General features: G+C 42.2%; 2 protein-coding genes across 6 annotated transcripts; both read right to left on the bottom strand.

Moving 5' to 3' along the window:
- Positions 1-7: 7 nt before the first annotated feature.
- LOC110528089 (voltage-gated potassium channel KCNC1) lies at positions 8-6,204 on the bottom strand. Its single transcript, XM_036983640.2, has 3 exons — positions 5,372-6,204; positions 2,627-3,503; positions 8-2,526 (listed from the first exon to the last, which is right to left on the bottom strand). Exons 1-2 carry the CDS (start codon positions 5,960-5,962, stop codon positions 2,658-2,660), a joined length of 1,437 nt encoding a protein of 478 aa, XP_036839535.2. The 5' UTR covers positions 5,963-6,204; the 3' UTR covers positions 8-2,526; positions 2,627-2,657.
- Positions 6,205-7,107: 903 nt separating this feature from the next.
- On the bottom strand, positions 7,108-17,968 carry LOC110528088 (tripartite motif-containing protein 16-like protein). Of its 5 annotated transcripts, none has more exons than XM_090241320.1 (7): positions 17,097-17,664; positions 16,802-16,897; positions 16,318-16,554; positions 10,297-10,456; positions 10,033-10,083; positions 9,832-9,885; positions 7,108-9,639 (listed from the first exon to the last, which is right to left on the bottom strand). In XM_090241320.1, exons 1-7 carry the CDS (start codon positions 17,631-17,633, stop codon positions 9,089-9,091), a joined length of 1,686 nt encoding a protein of 561 aa, XP_090097446.1. In that variant the 5' UTR covers positions 17,634-17,664; the 3' UTR covers positions 7,108-9,088. The 5 variants fall into 5 exon arrangements, with proteins under 5 accessions (XP_090097446.1, XP_021465569.3, XP_090097443.1 ...); XM_021609894.3 differs by having other exon boundaries at positions 10,330-10,456; XM_090241317.1 differs by lacking the exon at positions 10,297-10,456 and having other exon boundaries at positions 17,097-17,968.
- Positions 17,969-19,290: the final 1,322 nt, after the last annotated feature.

Raw genomic sequence — 19,290 nt, 5'->3', positions numbered from 1 at the left:
ATCAGAACACAGGCAGTAGACATTTTTATTTCGGATGATTATTACAGACAGACATTGTGGTGATGTTACGCTCTCACCCAACTGTGACATATTACAAAATTACTTAACAGAAACGTAGAAACTATAGAATATACAGTAACTATAATTGCAATGTTTTAATTTGTAGTGTTAATATTGTTAGAGGTTGTAATGTTTTTATATCAAAGATAATGCATTTCATCTGTGTTTCAATTTCCCCTGATAAATTATCCATTTTGTTTCAAATATCAATGTGATTTCACACTCTCACCTAAACAAATCATGAATAAGAATTAACCAGGCAAGTATTGATCAAATGACAGAAATAGCATTGTTTCAACTCATTGTTTCACATATAGAAAAGTACATGTCTAAATCAATGCTCAATTAATGTAAAATGAATTAGTATAGCTATACTAAACCAAAATATCAACACATGCAACAATTTCAACGATTTTACTCTTACAGTAAATCAGTCACTTGAAATAAATACATTAGGCCCTAATCTATGGATTTCACATGACTGGGCAGGGGCAAAGCCATGGGTGGGCCTGGGAGGGCATAGGCCCACCCATTTGGTAACCAGGTCCAGCCAATCAGAATATTGTTTAGTCTCAGAATATCGTCTCAGACGATCCCGCAGGTGAAGAAGCCAATGTTGAGGTCCTGGGCTGGCGTGGTTATTCCTGCAGTGGACATTCCGGCAGTCAGCATGCCAATTTAATGCTCCCTCAAAACATCTGTGGCATTGTGTTGTGTGACAAAACTGCACATTTTAGAGTGCCCAATTATTGTCTCTAACTCATGTAATGATCATGCTGTTTAATCAGTTTCTTGATATGCCACACCTGTCAGGTGAATGGATTATCTTGGCAAAGGAGAAATGTTCACTACACGGACGAACTGTGAACAAATTTGTTTACAGAATTTGAGAGGAAGAAGCTTTTTGTGCTCATGGAAAATGTCTGGGCTCTTTCATTTCAGCTCATGAAACATGGGACCAACACTTCATATGTTGTGTTTATATTTTTGTTCAGTGTAAATTACTTGACTGAAACTTGAATATGATTAAAAACTCTACATGTCAGCAAAAGTATTGTATTTGGTTCAAAACATTCTCTAAGACCTAAACCTCAAATGGAGTTGTGCATAAAGGGTGTGACCATTGAGCAAGTTGAGGAAGCTGAACTCCTAGGTAACATTCAATGGTCAATTATCATGGTCAAGTCATTTTGACAAAGTTGTGAAGATGGGGAGGGTTATGTCTGGTATAAAAGTTGCATAATCAGATAAGATACAGCTCAGACACCCATACATACCCCACAAGCCATGCCACCAGGGGTCTCTTCACAGTCCCCATGTCCAAAACAATTCACGGAAATGCACAGTATTATACAGAGCTATGATCGCATGGAACTCCCGTCCATCTCCAATTACTCAAGCAAACAGCAAAATTACATAAAACAAATGGATAAAACAACATCTCATGGCACAATAGGGACTGTGAAATGACACACATACAAACAAACACATGCCCACACACTCCCCACACACTCTATCACACTCTAACACAAACAATCTATACACACATTATTCTTTAGTTGTGTTGTTTGTACAATGAGTGTAGAGAACATTAAGAACCCCTGGTCTTTCCATGACCAGGTGAATACAGGTGATAGCTATGATCACTTATTGATGTAATTTGTTAAATCCACTTTAAGCAGTGTATATAAGGTTAGAGAAGGATTTTTAAGCCTTGAGATAATTGAGACACGGATTGTGTATGTGTGCCATTCAGAGGGTGAATGGGCAAGACAAAAAAATTAAGTGTCTTTGAATGGGTATGGTAGTAGGTGCCAGGGGCAGCGGTTTGTGTCAAGAACTGCAACGCTGGGTTTTTTACACTCAGTTTCTCAACTGTGAATTAACAGTTTCCCGTGTGTATCAAGAATGATCCACCACCCAATGGCCATCCAGCCAACTTGACACAACTGTGGGAAGCATTGAAGTTAACATGGGCCAGCTTCCCAGTGGAACACTTCCGACACCTTTCCCCGACAAAGTCCACGCCCCGACGAATTGAGGCTGTTCTGAGGGCAAAAGGGGGTGCAACTCAATGTTAGGAAGGTGTTCTTGATGTTTGGAATACTAACTGTATATTGCATAATTTTACATTTGTGTGACTGTTCTTGTCTACCAGTACATCAGTGTTTTGTTACTTGCTGTGTTTTATGTTTTTGTCTGGACCCCAGGAAAAATAGCTGCTGCTTCTGCAAAAGCTAATGGTGATCCGAATAAACCAATAATACATACTACCTTGAACGCACACAAACAAATATTGTTTGTCCTTTACCCATGCAATGGTCTATAAAGATATTACAATGTAAAATGTTATAATGTTATTGATGGTATAACATAGCTATAATGTCCCAATCCGGTGTAATGGTACAATCAGGATCCAGTCTCTACATCCAGGGTCTCATAGCCAGACTAACGCCGGGATTCACTCTAAGAGGGAAAGAGAGAGAAAAGTTGATCTTGTTTTCTGAGCAACAAAAATTGGGATATTAATATAATCAAATATGAATATACAAATATTATAAAATACCTGAACAAGAGTGCTCCCCTGATAACAGGCATCATTCTACCTGCTCCCCACTTGGGGATGGCTGGCTAAGCGTTCCAGACAGGGGCAGGTGTTGCCTCTTCTTCTTCTTTGGGAGCTTTTGTTGGGCCATGGCCAGGGAGTAGTACAGGCGGAAGTTATTGACTATGACTGGGACAGGCATGGCGATGGTCAGAATACCTGCCAGAGCACACAGGGCTCCAATTACCATGCCGGAACAGGTCTCCGGGTACATGTCCCCATAGCCCAGGGTTGTCATGGTAACCACCGCCCACCAGAAGCCTATGGGGATGTTCTTAAAATTGGTGTGCGCAGACAAAGTTGGGTCTTCAGGGTCACCATGTACTCGCTCTGCGTAGAATTCCAGGGTGCTGAAAATTAGCATTCCAATTCCAAAGAAGACAGCAAGGAGGCAGAACTCTTGAACGCTGGCCTTTAGTGTGTAGACTAACACACGTACTCCCACCATGTGGCGCATCAGCTTAAAGATCCTCAGGATCCTAACAAAGTTCAGCACACGCAGGAAGCCCAGGGCATTCCCACCCAGCCCCACATCCAGGAAGAAGGGCAGGATGGCCACAAAGTCAATGATGTTTAGTATGTTCTTCACAAACACCAGTATGTTGGAGCAGCAGGTAAAACGGACCAGGAACTCAAATATGAACCACACCACACAGACGCCCTCCACCACAGTCAGAGTAGGTTCGGTCACTATCTCATAGTACGTCACCTCTTCTGTGTGGTTCCCATTATTGACCAGCTCTGTGCGTTGCTCTAACGTGTGGAAGCTCTCATGTGTCTCCAGACAGAAAGCTGTGATGGAAAGGAGGACGAAGAAGAGGGAAACAAACGCAATGACCTGCAAATGACAAGAAGGGTTATCATATGACTCTGAGTGGATCATCTCATAATGATTAAAGACACAAACAACACACTGATTTATTTGTCTTCTAGGTTTGATTGGTTGGTGAGATGAGGCTGTTGTCTCCTGACCTGACTCAATCCCATGGTTGCTGTTTCATATGGAGCCACAGTACCTTCATTTGAGTGACATGAGCTAATGAGAGTTACATTACTGAACCATTCAAGGGACTCTGAGGGTGAATCTCAATTGCATTTTTTAATTCCTCACATCTTCTCTCCCCATCTCCTTCTCAAAGCACATTGGAGCAGAAGATCTGAAGTTCCTGCACACTAATATTCTCTGTTTTAAGAAGGAGGAAAGGAAAACATATGTAAGAAGAACATAGAATTGAGATTCACCCTGAAGCTTCAATTCTGGTGAAGCTGCTTTTATTATTACAGTCCTAGCCTATGGAACAGCCGACAAGAGAATCTGAGTGTAGTAGAAACAGTGGATTTTTTGTTTTATTTTTGCACACCCCAGGTGTGCCTTTACTTATTTTTTACATTTGATTTATGCTACTACCTTTTGTAGTAGTTGTTTTTTTGCCCTTTTTGTCTGTGACTACTTTTATTTATATCTAATTATTTTTTGTTTTAAATTGTATTTGTGAAGCAAAACTTTTCCTAAACGGAAGCAAACAAAACGGGGCGTGATCTCCCTGAATTTGTTCAATAAAAACTCTTGTTTGGCAAATGATTACACCCCAGGTGTAGCCCACAAATCTTATGTTGTACACAAAGGGCATGGTTGACATGTTCCAACTTTTTATTGGATTCCATGCCTCAGTAGGCTATTAAGCATATGCACAATTTCATGTAATTTTTTTCAGGGGGGGAATTAGGCTACATGCAGCTATTTACATGTTGTACACAAAAGATGATCAACATGTTCATACAAACTTGCAGTTTTTTGCCCCAAGGCATAACTCAAGTGGGGAGTTACATGCAGCTATTTAGGCAGCATATCAAACACAAGCAGGACACAGACATATAGTCTAATTAGCAATTTAGTGTTATTTTTTAAAATCATAGTTGTAAACATTGGCTAAACAGGAGGCGGACAGGCAGCCAAAGTAGTAATGTTCTATTTCAGCAACTCTGGCAAGTGGCAACGAAATGGCAGCAACTACGAAGATGGGCCTACAGCATCCCACAAAACACATATTGTTTTTACTCCAATGCAACATGTATGGACTGTGTCCTGCTTGTGCAACTGCAATATCCATTACAGCAGACAGAGAAGGTTGTAGCCTTCATAAAGGCCTTGAATGTTTGTTCAAATCACTGCAGGATTCTTATTTCAGCTGCTCAGAATATGAGGTAGTGATATAGACTACATTAACAAAGGAAAAAATGGGTACGCAAATTAACACATGCACAGAAGGTAATCTGGATGTATAGGTTTGAGAATTAGGTTTCCAGAGGGGCAGAGCAGGGGCACAAACTCAGTATTCATAATCACAGCCTTTAAAGAGGTGTGGTTCATCAGATGTGCTTCAGGCTTTCAGAGCTGCTTCCACGTGCATCTCCAAGCCAGTGCAAGTGTTTATTGTTCTTCAAAATGAGTGACTCTGTTTCACTGCTGTGATCCGTATCTATGCCTGCTGCCTGCTCTGCACAGTCATTAGAGCTGTTTGGTTTATGGAAAAGCCATATGGTTTATAACTGCAGTAAACAGAGCCTGCCTGCTACCACACCACCTTCTCCACAGCTTGGTAGGAATGTCCAGAGGGAATTACCCAGCCTCACACTGACTAGCCTGATTCAGTCCCTATCAAAACTACATTTTATTTTAATTGGGAGAGAATAAAGAATACAGACCTTGGCAGCCTTAGACGAGAACGGGTCGTCAAATAAAGCCCATATTTTTGCTTTCCACCTTTTGCAGCAGCTCTGAGAATTAGCTGGGTGGTCCTCCACATCGAATGACTCTGGAAACTCTTCATTGTGGTGCTCTTTTGAGTCTGATGGCCCGAACGCTGCAAGGGCCACTTCGGCATCCCTATGTTGGCAGAATGTTATCCAGCAACAAGGTTCCACGTCCGCCTTGTCGACCTCCCAAAAAGCCAACTCCTCTTCAAAAAGGGGACCACAGACATCTTTTGGACAGTGAAGCTTACCGGTTCTGTAATAATTCAGAACATTGGAGAAAACACCTGGATGTCTGTCGAAGAAGAATTCAAGGTCACCACTTGGGTCATGATCCATCAGTTTAGCCAATCGGGTACCAGGCAAGCTCTTGAGAGTGCTCATGTAAGTTTCATGACGCATGCCACCAACGTTGATCACAACCTTTTTCATGACATCCCCTTTTGTGTCCCAGTCTTCCCTTAGATATGTTTTCAATGAAGTCCTGTCGAGGCCATGGGCTGAAGTATGGCCCTGAGAGGACACATACATTGAGCTGATCATGACCTGGAGGGGAGAGAATTGCACGTCCAGGAATGTTGTTTAGCCTACGGTCCTCGCCAACATTTTTGAAGAGATTTAAAAGGTTTCTCAGGCCCAGGGGTAAAGAAAAACAGCATTACGGCAGGCTATCATCTCTCTCCTTTGGTAGTTAAGTTTGGGAAGAAATAATGATCTTTCCTTCCTATTTATTTCTTCAGAGCCTATTACAGTGTAGTCCCGCCCCTGTAGGCAGCCCCCTTTCTGCATTCCAAAGTTTTTGTCCACTTCTGTCAGTTAGGGAAACCTGGTCTCTAAGCATTTCGTATTATTCCTTAAGTAAATCTGAGATACTCCATTTAGTATGTTATGTTACATTTTGTATGGTATGTATTCATTTGTGGATGTCCAACACCCATTTCATATGATGTATTACAAATGAAAAAGGTGTATTATGTTACGAATTGGTAAAACGTACAATATGTTCCCGAATTTGCAAAACGTATGATATGTTGCGAATTCCAACTAGGTGGCTAGAGTTAACTAGCTGGCTAGGGTTATGGTCAGGAGAATATATCCGTTATGAGATTTGAACTCACAACCTTTGAGTTGCTAGACGTTCGTGTTATACCCCCACCCTGACCAACCACCCTACTTTTGTTTTTGCTTTAAGTAACCATTTGTCTTATGTAGCCATACCGAACGTAACATATCATACTATCTTGAGTGCATCGGATTTACATTTAGTATGTTATGTCTAGTCTATAAGACCAGGCTGGTTATGGGTACGGCTTCATTTCTTTACATCTTAAAGTTTACATCAATAGATGTCAAAATGGGTAAAACATGCAAACATAAATCTCTGGAAAAGAGCAACCTCACAATACGTGAGACAGTTTTAAGACAGTTTCTCCATCAGTGAACAACTGCTGTCACTGTCACCTTTACTATAAGGATGAACCAATAAGTCATTCATTGAAGTGCAAATGGTTCACAAACTCTTCACATTCTTTCACAGCCTCAACATTGACTAAAAGCGTAAAGCAGTATCTATTGGGCTAATGACCTCGTCTCGTGTCCTCCTGCTGTATAAGGGACATGACACTGCCCTCTAGTGTGTTTCCAAGAGAAATAGTCAGAGAAAGAATGACATAAAAGCTGTATAATAACCAACACTTTTGCTCTTTATTCGCTGCTTTTATATGTATATTTATAAAACTGTTTATAAAAAAAAAAGATATTACAAATGTAAGGAGGGTAACCATGAAAACATTTAGAGGTTTACAATCTATTTAGACAATAAGATTCCCCAAAACCTAACAGCAATCTAAAACCTTTCAAATGTTCTCCGGGATGTACAGTGCATCGGGATGTACAGTGCATCGGGATGTACAGTGCATTGGGGATGTACAGTGCATTGGGGATGTACAGTGCATTGGGGATGTACAGTGCATTGGGGATGTACAGTGCATTGGGGATGTACAGTGCATTGGGGATGTACAGTGCATTGGGGATGTACAGTGCATTGGGGATGTACAGTGCATCGGGATGTACAGTGCATTGGGGATGTACAGTGCATTGGGGATGTACAGTGCATTGGGGATGTACAGTGCATTGGGGATGTACAGTGCATTGGGGATGTACAGTGCATTGGGGATGTACAGTGCATTGGGGATGTACAGTGCATTGGGGATGTACAGTGCATCGGGATGTACAGTGCATTGGGATGTACAGTGCATTGGGGATGTACAGTGCATTGGGGATGTACAGTGCATTGGGGATGTACAGTGCATCGGGATGTACAGTGCATCGGGATGTACAGTGCATTGGGATGTACAGTGCATTGGGGATGTACAGTGCATTGGGGATGTACAGTGCATCGGGATGTACAGTGCATTGGGGATGTACAGTGCATTGGGGATGTACAGTGCATCGGGATGTACAGTGCATTGGGGATGTACAGTGCATTGGGGATGTACAGTGCATTGGGGATGTACAGTGCATCGGGATGTACAGTGCATTGGGGATGTACAGTGCATCGGGATGTACAGTGCATTGGGGATGTACAGTGCATTGGGGATGTACAGTGCATTGGGGATGTACAGTGCATTGGGGATGTACAGTGCATTGGGGATGTACAGTGCATCGGGATGTACAGTGCATCGGGATGTACAGTGCATTGGGGATGTACAGTGCATTGGGGATGTACAGTGCATTGGGGATGTACAGTGCATTGGGGATGTACAGTGCATTGGGGATGTACAGTGCATCGGGATGTACAGTGCATTGGGGATGTACAGTGCATTGGGGATGTACAGTGCATTGGGGATGTACAGTGCATTGGGGATGTACAGTGCATTGGGGATGTACAGTGCATTGGGGATGTACAGTGCATCGGGATGTACAGTGCATCGGGATGTACAGTGCATTGGGGATGTACAGTGCATTGGGGATGTACAGTGCATTGGGGATGTACAGTGCATTGGGGATGTACAGTGCATCGGGATGTACAGTGCATCGGGATGTACAGTGCATTGGGGATGTACAGTGCATTGGGGATGTACAGTGCATTGGGGATGTACAGTGCATTGGGGATGTACAGTGCATTGGGGATGTACAGTGCATTGGGGATGTACAGTGCATTGGGGATGTACAGTGCATTGGGGATGTACAGTGCATTGGGGATGTACAGTGCATTGGGGATGTACAGTGCATCGGGATGTACAGTGCATCGGGATGTACAGTGCATTGGGGATGTACAGTGCATTGGGGATGTACAGTGCATTGGGGATGTACAGTGCATTGGGGATGTACAGTGCATTGGGGATGTACAGTGCATTGGGGATGTACAGTGCATTGGGGATGTACAGTGCATTGGGGATGTACAGTGCATTGGGGATGTACAGTGCATCGGGATGTACAGTGCATCGGGATGTATTCAGACCCCTTCACTATTTCCACGTTTTGTCTACGCTTATTCTAAAGTGGATGAAATGGTTTTTTTCCTCATCAATCTACACGCAATACCACATAATGACAAAACAAAAACAGTTTTGAATTTTCATGCATTCATTTTCCGAATGCATAGCTTTATTTTAAACTTCTATCCACAGCCTACTCTTCCTGGGTGTTTTGTTCTCTATCTCATGGTTAGAATCTCTTATGCCTCAGATTACATAGTGTGATGGGACTCTCGTCCCCAAGCCAGAACCCTGGGTAGAGGGGTTCAGTGAATGTGTATTTCTGTGTTCTGTAGAGAAACGTCATCCTATCTGAGACTTCATAAAATGCTATGGTGCCCTCCTTGAATTTCAGGTAAACCCCTATTTTGTGCTGGCTGGGGGTTGCACTGAGTAGAATACTTTTATTGTTGTGGGACACAGAATATCCTTTTGAACAGTCGAGGCTCCAGGATTGGTCACTGCCCCCAAAAGCGGATGTCTTAGAGCGTGATTTTCTGTTTATGCCCCAGTAGACCAGGGCAATCTCAGCCTTGTTCCCCACCATCTCCACCTCCCAGTAGCAGCGCTCAGCCTCAAGCCCCTCCCTGCACATCACCTGGTGACGGTTTGTAAACCTCTCAGGGTGAGGTTGGACTGGGACCTTCTGCTTTTTAGGGTCCCACCTCACCATTCTGTCCTCCATTGAGATGGAGAGGTCCTTGTGGGCAGTGTTGGGGTCCAGAGTGAGTTCACAGGCATCTGAAGGATCAGAGGATCGTAAAAGGATGTTCATAGTCATGTTCAAACAGCATTCTCATGAGGTTGGTTCAGACCCATTTAAAACTAAAATCTCTTAATTATTATGTTTCTTTACAGTTGGTGTTGTACAGGTTGAGGGGATTTTAGATGTGCTGCATGTCTGTGTGTGTGACTAAAGGACTTAGGACTCACACTGTAGAAACTCAGATCTGGTCGTAGGCTCTAGGGTCTGTGCAGCGCTGATAACTGTCGGTCAGGAGAAAAGCAGAAAAGGCGTAATATGTCATTGATCATGCTCAGTTGTGGTTAAGGTTGTAGTTACTAACTAACTCTCATTACTTAAGGTCAAGTAAACTGTGACTGATATTCTAAAACACTCAGGATAACAGTCACCTGGAAGCTGCTCAGGGCTGACTGGAGATTGGGAACTTCCATTACCAGCCACTGTTGAGACAGATCATAAAATCCTTTATAAATGTATTGTATATTTGTCTCTGTCTGTCTGTCTGTCTGTCTGTCTGTCTGTCTGTCTGTCTGTCTGTCTGTCTGTCTGTCTGTCTGTCTGTCTGTCTGTCTGTCTGTCTGTCTGTCTGTCTGTCTGTCTGTCTGTCTGTCTGTCTGTCTGTCTGTCTGTCTGCATTCCTCTCTTCAACTGACCAATTTGAGACACTGTATTGATTTCTTCCTCACAGAATGACTCCAGCCGATCCCCAAACTCTGAAACGGCAGTTCTTATGGCCTCAAAGGGGAGGTGTGGATCTGTCGAGACACTGGACAAGTTTTGGGGCTCTGAGAGGGTTGACAGAGAGGGCCAACTCTTTGGTAATAAGAGAGAGGGAGATAGAGAGACATGAAACTGAAAGAGTTATTGTTATTAATCGTGACAATTCACCATATCATCATGCACACAGTTGCAAACCTTCAGAACCAGACCCTACATCTATCTACTACCCACTGGGCACAAACTGGTTGAATCAACATAATTTCAATGTCAACTTATTGTGACATGGAATGTATGTGGAAAATACATTCGATTTGATATGTTTTTAAGCAATTTTCAACATAGACAAACCTTGTATAAGATGTGATGAATTTGTACCTTGAAACAAAGTCAGATCTTCAACTTTATATCCACATACAGAAAAAAAACGAAAGGCTGGGCAGCACATCCTAATGGAAAGTATTCAGACCTCTTCCCCTTTTCCACATTTTGTGGAATTTTGTGGAATTTTGTTTTCAGGTTTTTAGAAAATTTTGCAAATGTATTAAAGATATAACAGAAATACCTTATTTACATAGGTATTCAGACCCTTTGCTATGAGACTCGAGTTTGGAACCACCAAGACTCTTCCTCGAGCTGGCCGATTGGCAAAACAGAGCAATCGGGGGAGAAGGGCCTTGGGCAGGGAGATGACCAAGAACCTGATGGTCACTAAGACAGAGCTCTCCTATGTGGAGATGGGAGAACCTTCCAGTAGGACAACCATCTCTGCAGCACTCCACCATTCAGGCCTTTATGGTAGCGTGGCCAGACGGAAGCCACTCCTCAGTAAAAGGCACATGACAGCCCACTTGGAGTTTGCCAAAAGGCAGCTAAAGGACTCTCAGACCATGAGAAACGTAGTCTGGTGGTCTGATGAAACCAAGATTCAACTCTTTGGCCTGAATACCAAGCGTGTCAAGCGTCACATCTGGAGGAAACTTGGCACCATACCTATGATGAAGCATGATGGTGGCAGCATCATGCTGTGGGGATGTTTTTAAGTGGCAGGGACTGGGAGAATAGTCAGGATTGAGGGAAAGATGAATTGAGCAAAGTACAGAGATATCCTTGATGAAAACCTGCTCCAGAGCACTCAGGACCTCAGACTGGAATGAAGGTTCACCTTCCAACAGGACAATAACCCAAAGCACACAGCCAAGACAACACAGGAGTGGTTTTGGGACAAGTCTCTGAATGTCCTTGAGTGGCCCAGCCAGAGCCCGGACTTGAACCCGATCGAACATCTCTGGAAAGACCTGAATATAGCTGTGCAGCGACACTCCCCATCCAACCTGACAGATCATGAGAGGATCTACAGAGAAGGATGGGATAAACTCCCCAAATACAGGTGTGCCAAGCTTGTAGCGTCATTACCAAGAAGACTCAAGGCTGTAATTGCTGCCCAAGGTGCTTCAGCAAAGTACTGAGTAAAGTGTCTGAATACTTATGAGAATGTTATATTTTAGTTGTATTACTTTAAAAACCTGTTTTTGCATTTTCATTATGGATTATTGTCTGTAGATTGATGAGGGGAAAAAACAATTTAATCCATTTTAAAATAAGGTTTTAACATAACAAAATTTGGAAACAGTCAAGGGGTCTGAATACTTTCTGAATGTGTTGTATTTACAGCTATTAATTTGGTCTCCCATCCAGGGTTTTAAACAAGCCCAGTCCTGCTTAGCTGTGTAACTGACTACTACCAATGTGCTATCATAAGAATGATTATTGATATATCTGTTTATAACTAAATATATTCACTGTTGCCAGTGAAGTTATTCCAAAGGGTAGGTTCAACAATGCAAATGAAAAGTAACCATACTTTATCAATCATGTATCATCACTGATGCTATTTAGGCCCCCGAGGTTGGTGGCAGCTTAATTGGGGAGGACAGGCTCGTGTTAATGGCTGGAGCGGAATCAGTGGAGTGGCATCAAACACATGGTTTCAATGTGTTTGATGACATTCCATTAGCGCTGTTCAAGCAATTATTATGAGCAGTCCTCCCCTTAGCAGCATCCACTGGTTTAGGCCTATAAAGCATCAACAACTATTGTTTCAATTCAACCCAGGATTCAACTAAAAATAGACAATACATATAGGCCCAGGGCTTCAAGCTTTGGTTGATTTGAAATGTAGTCTTCAAGTTAATCATTAATATGTTGGATTCACGTCTCCATCTCAACCTAAAATCTATTTTAAAGAATAGAACTAAATCAAATTTGATTTCAAGTACATTTAAAGTTTGATTAGATTAGATTTAGTCAATTATTAATTTGTAGACAAACTGGATATTGTCAACACAAACAAATATCAACATTTGAAGGAGATGTGTTCCATCTTGTCACACCCTGACCATAGTTTGCTTTGTATGTTTCTATGTTTCAGCCCAGAGGCGCCGGAGCCCCTCAGCCCAGAGGCGCCTCTGTCCAGTGGGGTCATTAAGTAGGGTCGCCGTGGCTAGGAGGCCACGGAAGCGGACAAGGTGGGGGACTAAGACAATGGTGAAGTGGGGGGGGGGGGGGGGGGGGGGTACTGTCACACCCTGACCATAGTTTGCTTTGTATGTTTCTATGTTTTGGTTGGTCAGGATGTGATCTGAGTGGGCATTCTATGTCTTGTTTGACTATTTCTATGTCTGGCCTGATATGGTTCTCAATCAGAGGCAGGTGTTAGTCATTGTCTCTGATTGGGAACCATATTTAGGTAGCCTGGGTTTCACTGTGTGTTTGTGGGTGATTGTTCCTGTCTCTGTGTTTGCACCAGATAGGACTGTTTAGGTTTTTCACTTTTCTTGTTTTGTTTAGTCTGTTCATGTATAGTCGTCTTTATTAAAAACATGAATAACCACCACGCTGCATTTTGGTCCGCCTCTACTTCACAACAAGAGAACCGTTACACATCTGTGCCACTGACTTAGTCTGGCATTTATTCCAGTTGATCTACAAATAATTGATGTCGCATTCAAATCTCCATCTCAACCAAAAATGTAATTTAAAGAATAGGAATAAATCTAATCTAATCCAACTTTAAATGCTCTGTAAATAAAGTTTATTTGATTCAGTTCTATTCTTTGACTTTGATTCTTGGTTGAGATGGAGATGTGAATCCAACATATTGGCACACGCACTCGGCACACGCATACTCAGGCTGACTGGTTCTCGTTCAGGCAAATGAGAAATACAAAGTTAGTTACTTTAAGGAGTTAAGGAGCAGTTCTCTATCTGTGGGTCTAACCCCAAGAAGTTCTGGAAAACATTTAAATACCTGGAGAATAAACCCTCCTCCTCACAGCTGTCCATGTCCCTTAATGTTGATGATGTGGTTGTTACTGACAAGGAGCACATGGCTGAGCTCTTTAATCACCACTTCATTAAGTCAGGATTCGTATTTGACTCAGCCATGCCTTCTTGCCCATCCAACATTTCCTCATTTCCCACCCCTTCTAATGCGACTAGCATTGATGCTCCTCCCTCTTTGTCCCCTGCCCCGCTACAAAGTTACTCCCTGCAGGCAGTCACTGAGTCTGAGGTGCTAAAGGAGCTCCTTAAACTTGACCCCAATAAACATCTGGGTCAGATGGTTTAGATCCTTTCTTCTTTAAGGTTGCAGGCCGATCATCGCCAAGCCTGTCTCTGACCCTTTTAACCTGTCTGACCTCTCTGGGGAGGTTCTCATTGCTTGGAAGGCAGGCTCTTCGTGTCCTTTATTTAAAGGGGAAGATCAAGCTGATCCTAACTGTTATAGGCCAATTTCTATTTTGCCCTGTTTATCAAAAGTGTTGGAAAAACTTGTCAATAATCAACTGACTGGCTTTCTTGATGTCTATAGTATTCTCTCTGGTATGCAATCTGGTTTCTGCTCAGGTTAAGGATGTGTCACCGCAAACTTAAAGGTGCTAAATTATGTCACCATTGCCCTTGATTCTAAGGAATGTTGTGCTGCTATTTTTATTGACTTGGCCAAAGCCTTGGATATGGTAGACCATTCCATTCTTGTGGGCCGGCTAATGAGTATTGGTGTCTCTGAGGGGTCTTTAGCCTGGTTTGCTAACTACCTCTCTCAAAGATTGCAGTGTATAAAGTCAGAACATTTGCTGTCTCAGCCACTGCCTGTCACCAAGGGAGTACCCCAAGGCTCGATCCTAGGCCCCACACTCTTCTCAATTTACATCTACAACATAGCTTAGGCAGTAGGAAGCTCTCTCATCCATTTATATGCAGATGATACGGTCAAAAAACTCAACTGGCCCCTCCCGGATTTTGTGTTAAACGCTCTACAACAAAGCTTTCTTAGTGTCCAACAAGCTTTCTCTGCCCTTAACCTTGTTCTGAACACCTCCAAAACAAAGGTCATGTGGTTTGGTAAGAAGAATGCCCTCTCCCCACCGGTGTGATTACTACCGCTGAGGGTTTAGAGCTTGAGGTAGTCACCTCATATAAGTATTTGAGAGTATGGATAGACAGTACACTGTCCTTCTCTCAGCACATATCAAAGCTGCAGGCTAAGGTTAAATCTAGACTTGGGTTCCTCTATCATAATCATACATGTATATGTGCCTAATCATATTTCACTGGTCACCCCCAAAGCCAATTCCTACTTTGGCCGCCTTTCCTTACAGTTTTCTGCTGCCAATGACTGAAACGAACTGCAGAAATATCACTGAAGCTGGAGACTCATATCTCCCTCACTAACTTTAAGCACCAGCTGTCAGAGCAGCTCACAGATCACTTCACCTGTACATAGCCCATCCTTAAATAGCCCATCCAACTACCTCATCCCCATACTGTTATTTATTTTTCTCCTTTGCACCCCAGTATCTCTACTTACACATGTGTCTTCTGCATATCTATCACTCCAGTGTTTAATTGTTATATTGTAATCATTTTGCCACTATGGTCTATTTATTGCCTTACCTCCCTAATCTTACCTCATTTGGGTATATAGACTTTTTCTATTGTATTATTGACTGTATGTTTGTTTATTCCATGTGTAACTCTGTGTTGTTGTTTGTGACGCACTGCTTTGCTTTATCTTGTCCAGGTCGCAGTTGTAAATGAGAACTTGTTCTCAACTAGCCTACCTGGTTAAATAAAGGTGAAATAATATCAAATCTAAAAGAATTAAGCCAGTGGCTAAGATGAAACTGTCCAAGCATTAGATATCCTTTAAATGTTGATATTTGGTTGTTGTCAACCAAACACAATTCAATATGACTTTTTTAATACAGTAAATAGCCTAATGTTAAGGCTATCTTACAAACTACTGTAACAGGATTTATTTAACCTTAAAATGAGTAACACATCCATGGCCACATTTTGAGGTTAGGGTACTGTAACTATCAATATTTTCCTACGTAATCATAGAAAGCATGCTAGAATAATCTGTGCAGAATCTCGAACACCATTGGACACTTGAACTATGTACTTTTAATGCAATCTCAACTGCAATCCAGGTAATTTGGTTGTGATATTTGATTATGCAGAGTGATGACACATTAAGTTGTTGTGTAAATACAAAATATCTGACATTGTATCCCATTTGAATTTTGTTGTGCTTTAAATGGTTGAAAGCGCAGTGATAACACATTTAGATGGCAACTAAACCATAAATCAGAAATGTTTTTTCCATTGGAATTTGATTGTGCTTTTAGATGGTTGAAAGCATAGTGATAACACATTGGTAATTTAACAAACTTCTCGCTGTCTTTTTGATTGGGTGAACAAAGGTTGAAATCTCATTGATCAATGTCTCAACCAAATATTACCCAAATGTCCATGTTGAAATGATGTGGTGACGTCAATTCAATGTCAATTCCACGTTGGTTTAATATAATTTCATTGAAATTAAGTGGAAACATTGATTCAACCAGTGTGTGCCCAGTGGGTACAGCCTGTGATGACACTAACCATACCTGGAGGAAGTGGATATCATCATCTGTCTGTGACAGCTCCTCCAGCTCAGTGTCTTTCTTCTTCAGCTCAGCAATGTCTGTCTCCAGGTTGCACAGGGAGCTCTCAGCCTGAGCCACTACAGCTGTCTCCTGGGCCCTGATCAGCTCTCTGACTGTGGTGGAGTAGTGCCTCTGGAGGGAGTCAATCAGCCCAGCGAGGACGCCCTCGCAGTGCTCTTCAGCAGCCCTACTACCTTCCTGTTACACATACAGTTAGAGGCAATTTTTTAATTTTTTTTTCAGAACCTTTGACTTTTTCATTTTTAAAGATATAGGCCATATAAAGCTGATTTTAACACATTTCAGTGGGGGCCCCCTGGGCAGCTGGGGCAATGTACACCCATAAGGTAGGAAGGAGACATAGACATTGCCATTAGTTGGTTTAGTCCTGAGAGCACCGTAAATAACTATTTTCACTTCCTTCTCTGACCTACTATATACCCACCTTAATCCTCTGTATGCTCTCTGTCAGGTCCTTCTGCTCCTTTTCTCTCTTTTTGATCCTTCTTTTTGATTCCTTCTTAAGGTCCTGGAGCTGTTTCTGTGGAAGGAAAATACATCTACAGATTAAATATTTAAAAGGTTAAACCAAAAATGATCTCATAAATCCTGGAACGCACAAGGGAAATAAGTTCAATTTACTTACTTATTTGAATTGAAGCAATAAGTGATCAAATGTGCATTCTACACATAATCCTTGGGATACTTGCAGCAACAGATTTAAGTTTATAGGTCAGTACCTGTTTCCTGCTCCATCCCTCATTCACGAACAAAGTGGAGTGTGCTTTGTGCTCAACCAGGGCGCACAGAAGGCAGATGCATTGATCATCATCACAGCAGTAAACCTCCAGCAGTCTGTCATGTGTGGGACATACTCTGCTCTTCAGTGCCTCTGAGACTGTAGGGGTTTGGGGACTCTTCATGGGTCTGGCCTTTTCCTGAGTCTGACTGGACGATGGCCCTGCCTGATGGCAGGCTGCAGCAGGTCTGTGCTTACCTACGGAACCCACATTATTTCTACGCCTGGACTTCTCCATGGCTTCCACCATTTCAGCCAGAGCAATGTTCTTGATCAGGTTAGGCCTCGGGTGAAAGGTATATTGGCATTCAGGGCAGCTGCAGAAACGACCATGCTTTTCTTCATTGTCCCAGAAGTCCTGGATGCAGAGACTGCAGAAGGTGTGCCCACATGGAATAGCAGCAGGAGTCCTGAGCACCTCCTGACAGAGTGGACAGCTGAGGTGGTCCATCCTGACTGATACACCAGACACTGCCATATCTGAGAACAAACTGATACCACTGACTGGAACAAGTTTCATTTCCGCCAGAAAGACAAGAGTTTCGATTCTGTAAAGTGAGGTGGCACTCCTTGTCATTTCTTGGTATGTTCGTGAGAGCTGAGGGGAAGTGGTTGAATCAGAGAGATGCTGAGGGATACAACATGTAGAAAATAGTTCTGACATTGAGAGCTCTTTCCTAACAATGCAGTGATAATAATAATAATAATAATATAATTAATAGAATAAAAACAATATTTAAATAAACACTGCGGGTGGTCTTAAGACACGCCTCCAACATCAGTCAAACGCTGAACTTCCACCGGTGCCATGAAATTGTGCCAGACGTTAATTACAGAGGTGGCCGATGTACCCAGTGTAACTTTACGGACAAATGTTCAATCAGCCTGTTATGGGCAAGGTCATCAAGATTAAGGGCATCATTACGTATTCCACAAAAAAATGATGTATCTGATCAAATGTATTTGTGGTCTATGATAGGCTATGTTGGACCAACGAAACGAGCTCTGAAAACAGGGATAGCGGAACACAGGTGAAATATCAAGACTATTGACCAGATAAACCCTGTGGCTGCGCATTTCATAGAGGCTCGTCACAACAGCTCTTTGAGATACATTGGCATCGAACATGTTAAGACTCATAGGAGGGGGAAGATACTGATAATCTATTACTGAGAAGAGAATTGTATTGGATACAATTTTTTTGTGCACCATGTCTCCAAAAGGTCTGATCCAGGAGTTTGATATCAGACCATTTCATACATGAATGTCACTTTAATGGTCTTGCCTTCCAGGTCTCCTACTTGGTCATTTTCTACATATATATCAGATTATGTAACTACTACATGTTCCGATCTCATTGATATCAAATTATTAGAGATACACAGGTTGTTTTTTAAATAGGCCACTGGAATTATATTTACGGCCACCACGCATCCTGGGTGTAATGTTCACATGGGCGGTTATTCCAACAGTTTCCAACATAATATTTTTACTGTTGCCTAGGTTTTAACTTGAACCCATTTGTATGTGTATAATCCTTTGTGACCATATGTACCTCTGATTAATTATGATAGATTGTGTACCAAAGTGAATTTAATTGTTTCCACACCCATCATGTGTAATGTGCGTAATGGTCATGTCAGGTGAAATGTGTATATTTCGGCCTTCTTGTTCTTTACTTGACAGCTCATTCCCAACAATGCAGTGCTAATAATATATATAGTATAATAAAAACAATATACAAAAAAACACATAACTACGAATTGAGTTAAAGAAACACGAGTATGCAAGTACAGTGCATTACATAAGTATTCAGACCTTTTACTCAGTACTTTGTGGAAGCACCTTTGGCAGCGATTACAGCCTGGAGTCTTCTTGGTTATGATGCCACAAGCTTGGCACATCTGTATTTGGGGAGTTTCTCCCATTCTTCTCTGCAGATCCTCTCAAGCTCTGTCAGGTTGGATGGGGAGCGTCGCTACACATTTATTGTCTGGTCTCTCCAGTTGTGGCGATTATAGCATGTAAATCTTTGTGGGGCAAACTCCCCCCCAAAATGTTATATGCATGCCAGCAAAGCCCCTACACAACACTTAACAATGAATTAATTGCACTATAACGGTGACAAACGGTGT

This window comes from Oncorhynchus mykiss, chromosome 7 (assembly GCF_057628025.1).
Source record: "Oncorhynchus mykiss isolate SJ-2025 chromosome 7, ASM5762802v1, whole genome shotgun sequence".
Taxonomy (NCBI): domain Eukaryota; kingdom Metazoa; phylum Chordata; class Actinopteri; order Salmoniformes; family Salmonidae; genus Oncorhynchus; species Oncorhynchus mykiss.
This window is presented reverse-complemented; position numbering and strand designations above follow the sequence as displayed.